Source organism: Garra rufa, chromosome 5 (assembly GCF_049309525.1).
Source record: "Garra rufa chromosome 5, GarRuf1.0, whole genome shotgun sequence".
Taxonomy (NCBI): Eukaryota; Metazoa; Chordata; class Actinopteri; order Cypriniformes; family Cyprinidae; genus Garra; species Garra rufa.
The window spans coordinates 50,032,638-50,039,295 of NC_133365.1; the positions used below are offsets into that span (position 1 = coordinate 50,032,638).

Consider the following 6,658-nt stretch of genomic DNA (forward strand, 5'->3'; position numbering starts at 1 on the left):
TCACTTTCCCCCACCTACAATCCCTACGTGAGACTCGAACCCGCAACCTTTGGGTTACAAGTCCGACTCTCTAACCATTAGGCCACTGCAGCCACCTCTGATGCAGCCATGTAAAGCTACATGTGCAAAAAAAAAAAAAAAAAAAAAATCCAACCAATTTAAATTCCAGAGACTTGACTATGTATGTATATATACATACATACATACAATGTCAAGTCTCTGGAATTTAAATTGGTTGGATTTTTGTGTGTGTGTGTGTGTGTGTGTGTGTGTATATATATACGCTTATATACATGCACACTGCAGCTTCAGCAGTTGGAATCAGTAAAAAGTTTCTTATGATCAAAAATCCAGAAGAAAACTTTGATATTGTAAAATATTATTTCAATGTAAAGTAACTAAATGTAAAAAATAACCATGTAAAATATAATGAATATATTTTGAAATGTAATTTATTCCTGTGATCAAAGCTGAATTTTCATCATTACATCATTTGCATCATTACTCCAGTCTTCAGTGTCACATGGTCCTTCAGAAATCATTCTAATATGATGATTTATCATCAATGTTGAAAACAGTTTCTGCTTAATATTTTGTTGGATTCTTTAATGAATAAAGTTAAAAAACAGCATTTATTTAAAATAGAAATCTTCTGCAACTACATAAACTATCATTTAAAAGTTGGTCAGTACATTTTTGTTCTTTCTTTCTTTTCTTTTTCTTTTAAAGAAATTGATACTTTTATTCACCAAGGATGTGTTAAATTGATTTTAAAAAAGCAAATACTTATATTGTCAGAAAAGACATCTAGTTGGAATAAATGCTGTTCTTTTTTACTTTCCTTCCAGCAAAAAACTCTGGATTTTAAGCAGCACAACTGATAAGAAAAACATTGATAATAAAAGGAATAAATAAGCATATTAAACTAATTACATTTTTAAAAAATATTTCATAATATTTCACAATATTACTGTTTTTTTATGATCAAGTAAATACATATACACACACAAACATTTGAAAGCAGTTTTTGTGAGAAACCCTCCCTCATACGCTGAAAACATACTAATGAATAATACACATTGAGCACTTACACATGCGTGTGCATGCATAGGGAAAGGCAAGACTGAAGAAAGAGGGGAGAGACTGAAATATTCATGAGAAACGGCCCTCCACTCAAAAGATTGTTCAACTCCTCCCCTACTGACACGGACGCTGATTAAAAGTGATTTGACTGCACAATGCATTATGCATTTTACAATAGTGTCAGAGAAATACAAGCCATTTAAGATTGAATTCAAAGCAAAAATATAGAATAAAAAACGGTTTAAAAATTAGATTGTACATTTTTAAATTGTAAAAAAAAAAATAACACTTTTGTAGCATTTTATTTTATTGCCTTTAAGTCTACTTTTACAAATATATGATCATTTTCAAACCTCTGTTCAATCCTTATTATTTAAGGGGTCTGTATGTATATGGATGATGTTATGATTGACTAACCTCTGCTGTAGTTCATCAGAGTGGGTCAAGTTCCTGAATAAAGAATATGAATTGATATATGAACATTATACAGTATCTGTAAGGGTGGAGAGGTACTTCTGAGTCTGTTTACAGAGGACATTGATTACTTTAGCTCAATAGAGAAATATTCCTGTTGTCCATGATAAGTCCCTTTTAATGTCTTAAAGTAGACATTTCAAATATCATCAGATATTATGGCACTGTTAAAAAAAATAAAGTGTCATTTCCTAAGGCCCTTGTATTTTAGGTTTCAGTTTAAGACAACTGTTTGTAATGGCCTCTGTTTTTTAGTTTCACCATGACCCCATCTGACAACTCTGTCGTTAAGTGCTTAGTATCCTTTCTGTAAGAATTACATCACTATCACTCTGCTTTCTCACTTGACTGTCGTTTTATCTGTCCTGAGAGGAACAGCGTCCTTGTTCTGTGGTCCTCCAATGAAAATGATGCTGTGCTTGAGGTTTCACTAGTGATTTCACTGACTCTGATGGTGACTTTCCTTGGTAAAAACACAGGCTGTTTATAACAGACCGACACAGTCAGAGGAGCTCTCACCACTTCAACTCCTATGACAAAAAAAGAGGATAAAATGACCTGAGATCTGAGACATGATGTGAGAAAACTGTAAAATAATTACACATATTTTTTAATATATAAGCAGATACAAAAATGTTTTTTATATTGTCTTATATCATTTAAATATTATATTATTTACAAAATAATTATTTATCAAATATATGTATATATTAATATTTATTAATGCATTAACATTAATATATTAAAATCAATATATTAATATAATTTAAGTTATTAATAAATATAATGACACATGCTTATATTATTCAATAATATAAGTATAAAATAATAATATTAATGTTTTTATTTTATTATTAAAAATAAAAACTTGTAAAAAGTCAGAGACGGGGTATTTACACAATGCACTGTATTTTTACAGTCAAGCCAAAGACATCACACACTCAAGCAGTGCATTCCTATGGACCGACAAAGAAATGTATGTGTTAAAGAAGTGTTTTTGTCAATTTGTGATCTGTCATTTAGCTGCTGTTGCTAATAGATCTTTAAACATTAACTACCTTTGTGTTTCTCCATCTCTGCCATGCACCTGGAGAACATCCACAGTGGGTATGCGATGGGACGGGTAAACCCCAGCCAAACACACACAGGCAGAGGGCAGAGGTCACCGAACACCCAGGCGCTACTTACACCTGTGGACCAAGGAACAGCAAGGCTGATGGATCTCTCTGACACTGGATCTGGAAAAAGACACAAGTTATTCAGTTATTAGTTATTCAGTAAATGAAAACGTCTGATGATAGTGTCCTGCATTAGGACATGTAGAATAAAACAGCTCTTCTTCACAGACACTGATATGAGTGGAGTCTGTGTGTCATCGGGTCTCTTACCATGGGTGATCTCTAAGTCGGGCTGAGCATCAGGTCTGAATGTATTTTTAGGAGAGAGTAGAGTCAGTGTGCTGCTCCATGTCGTCTGCTGATCCCTGGATGCGGTTAAAGTGAGATCCACCTCCACTCCGGCACTAACAGTCCTGTACTCCAGCACTCTGGCCTGCAGGGAGAACATCCCTCTCTTCAGCTCATCCGCGGCATTGGTCAGACTCAACCTCTCACGGACACTCAACAGACCTGCAGAAAGTAGCAGTGAGTCTCCTTTTCAGAATCGACACCCAGGGTTATTATAGTTATAAACTATAACAATAAGAACATTTTCATTACTTGGAATAAGGTAAATGTTATCTGAAATAAAATACATTACAAAATATAATTCATAAAATACATTTGTGACCCTGGACCACAAAACCAGTCTTAAGTCGCTGGGGTATGTTTGTAGCAATAGCCAAAAATACATTGCATGGGTCAAAATTTTGGATTTTTCTTTTATGCCAAAAATCATTAGGAAATTAAGTAAAGATCATGTTCCATGAAGATTTTTTGTAATATTCCTACCATAAATATATCAAAATGTAATTTTTGATTAGTAATATGCATTGTTAAGAACCTAATTTGGACAACTTTAAAGGTGATTTTCTCAGTATTTTGACTTTTTTGCATCCTCAGATTCCTGATTTTCAAATAGATGTATCTCAGTCAAATATTGTCCTATCCTAACAAACCATATATCAGTAGAAAGCTTATTTATTGAGCTTTCATATGATGTATATATCTCAGTTTTTCTCAAATTTAACCTTATGACTGGTTTTGTGGTCCAGGGTCACATTTTATTTCAGCTAGTTGGCATAGCAACATTTTCAGTAGTTGAAAAAAATAACAAAAATTAAAACTTTAATAAAAAACATACTAAAATGATATAAACATGTTTTTAAAAACACAACACACAACAAAAACACAACAAAATGACAAAAATATTCAACAAAAAATGTAAATGAAAACAGTATAAAAGTAACAACTAATTGAAAAATATAAATTAAAAACTCTAATACATATTTATAAATATACAAATCATATTTATTCTTATCTCTTCGGTTAAGTCTTGCTATAAGCATTAAAAAGATGTTTTTTGTAACTGATCTGGATTCTATGAAAGCATGTTTCAGCCACTGAATAAAAAAATAAAAAAATTATTATTAGTTAACGCGACTTTTTATCTCACAATTCAGACTTTTTTTTTTCCTCACAATTGCGAGAAATAAAGTCAGAATTGTGAGATAAACTTGCAATTCTGACCTTTTTATTTTTCCCCATTTACAAATTTGCATCTTGCAATTCTGAGTCAACAGTGACTGAAAAAAAAGTTGTGGAGTCAAATATTTCTTATGTCATAAGAAATATTATTATTTGAAAATATTAAACAATATTTTCAAATGTCAAATTGTTGCTACTTTGTGACCAACTGATACAATATTACACATTAAACACTGACTAATCAGCTAAATGTAATTTTAGAATTCTAAAGGAATTATTTGAATTTTACAGAAGCCCATTTCTGCCACTAAAAAATAAATAAATAAAAAAGGTAATTGCGACTTTTGTCTTACAATTCTGACTTTTTTCTCAGAATTGTGAGTTTACATCTCGCAAATCTGACTTTTTTCTCAAAACTGCGTGATACAAACTCACAGTTCTGACTTTTGTCTCAGAATTGTGAGATATAAACTTGCAGTTGTCAGAACTGAGACATTAACTTGCAATTCTGAGAAATAAAGTCAGAACTGCAAGACATAAACACGCAATTCTGACTTTTTTTCTCAGTTTATATCTCACATTTCTGACTTTATAACTTTTAGTTCACAATTCTGATAAAAAGTCGCAATAAACTTAAAAAAAAAAAATTCAGTGGAGAAAAACAGGCTTCCATAGAATTTGTGTCATACAGAGGTCAAATATAAATCATACAAATAAAAAATATCTGACCCGAAAAATACATTTTTGAACAAATAAATGCAGTAGGCTCTTATCTGACTCCAAGATGATTTTGATCTGATTCTGAATTATGTTCAAAATTCCTTTCTATTTTTTGACGGGGGTTGTGTTTGACCCATGTGCTGAAAGCAGGCAGACGATCTTACCCGAAGGGCTTAATTTGAATCTCTCTGAGCACACAATCATGGTGAGCAGTCTGGTGAAGAGAAACTCAGGGTAGCACAAGGGAACATCTCTGAAGACACTGTCAGGATAATCCCAACCATAACCTGAAACGCTGCAGAACTTTCTCAAAGATACAGCATCATACCTACAGATACACTACAATTACTTAATAATATCTGGAAGACACTTTATAATAAATATACATTAACATTTTTAACATTAGGACAATATATAATGAGTGGCCATTAAAATATAAATGTACACATATTAATGAATAATACACATGGAACACTTACACATGCATACACTGCAAAAAATGCTTTTCTTACTTAGATTTTTTTGTCTTGTTTCCAGCCAAAATATCTAAAAAATTCTTAATCAAGAACGATTTTCTAGACGAGTAAAAATTATTTTCTTGTTTTCAGAAAAAACAAGCCAAAATTAAGCAAAATAATCTGCCAATGGGGTAAGAAAAAAAAATCTTATTTCAAACAGAAAACAAGATTATTTTACTTACCCCATCAAGCAAAAACACACTTAATTTCGACTCGTCTAGAAAATCCTTCTTGATTTAAGAATTTTTAGATATTTTGGCTCGAAACAAGACAAAAAATCTTAGTAAGAAAAGCATTTTTTGCAGTGTATGGAAAGGCAAGACTGTAGAAAGTCATGTATTTTCATTTAGTTTGAAAAAAAAAAAGTAAAATATAAAATAAATGAATAATAGTTGTTAAATATATTATATTGCATGTACATTAACTGAGATAGTAAACATAGACTTAGATCAATCAAATACATTCAACAAAAGTTTCCTTAAGTCAAATTACCTGCAGTTGATCAAAGTGAAAACAAGTTCGTCGTTTGTGTCTTTGTTTTTTCTCATTGTTCCCCGTTTTTTGCGGAGAGATTGATAAATGTATCTGGTCATGAGATAAACTGAACCTGGCAAATGTCTCTGAGAATCAAATACTGTGTGAGTTTTAAAGGAGATGTGAGAAGTGTACAAGACTGAATGAAACAGGTACAACACAGTTACACCTGACACCACAGCGATAAGTGTGCTAAAATTATCCATATTTCGGTTCACCGTTAACATCATTTACAAAAACAACTTAGGAGAAATGCTACTAATGATGTGTTCAAAGTTCAAAGTCATTTTAGGCTACTTTGTCGCGCGTTTCTTCTCTGTGTTGATGATTTTTTTTCCTGATTTTAAAAGAGAGAGCAGCGCTTTGTTGCCCTCTGGTGTATGGGAATGTCAACTACAAAATCACTGCTGCTAAACTAAAGTAATATTGAAATGACACGATGAAGTGTCTGGTTTTAAGTTTAAGTTTAAGTTTAATTTTATAAATAGATATGAACAACTATCCACCTTTTTCTTTAACGCGGAAGTAAGCCTATGGGTGAGACTTCCGGTTCATTGGAAATAACGTTAATAAGAAGAAAAGCAACGTGCAGTAAATGGTAAAACTGCTCTACAAACCAGTGTGCTCATAAGTAAGATAATACATTAAAAAATAATATGGTAAGACACATCAATTTGCAATATC

General features: G+C 31.9%; 1 protein-coding gene across 1 annotated transcript; it reads right to left on the reverse strand.

Moving 5' to 3' along the window:
• Nucleotides 1-349: 349 nt before the first annotated feature.
• Nucleotides 350-6,282, reverse strand: LOC141335709 (uncharacterized). Its single transcript, XM_073841243.1, has 5 exons — nucleotides 5,933-6,282; nucleotides 5,087-5,250; nucleotides 2,946-3,185; nucleotides 2,616-2,795; nucleotides 350-2,087 (listed from the first exon to the last, which is right to left on the reverse strand). The coding sequence occupies exons 1-5, from the start codon at nucleotides 6,202-6,204 to the stop codon at nucleotides 1,885-1,887; spliced, it is 1,059 nt and encodes a 352-aa protein (XP_073697344.1). The 5' UTR covers nucleotides 6,205-6,282; the 3' UTR covers nucleotides 350-1,884.
• Nucleotides 6,283-6,658: the final 376 nt, after the last annotated feature.

What these genes read in the sequence shown, in the direction of transcription:
- LOC141335709 (XM_073841243.1), bottom strand. Translation starts at nt 6,204, where the DNA reads ATGATGTTAACGGTGAACCGAAATATGGATAATTTTAGCACACTTATC. An exon ending in CGACTTAGAGATCACCCATG is followed by an intron (nt 2,796 to 2,945) that starts GTAAGAGACCCG and finishes GTCTTTTTCCAG; the next exon opens with ATCCAGTGTCAGAGAGATCC. An exon ending in AGAGATGGAGAAACACAAAG is followed by an intron (nt 2,088 to 2,615) that starts GTAGTTAATGTT and finishes TTTTTGTCATAG; the next exon opens with GAGTTGAAGTGGTGAGAGCT.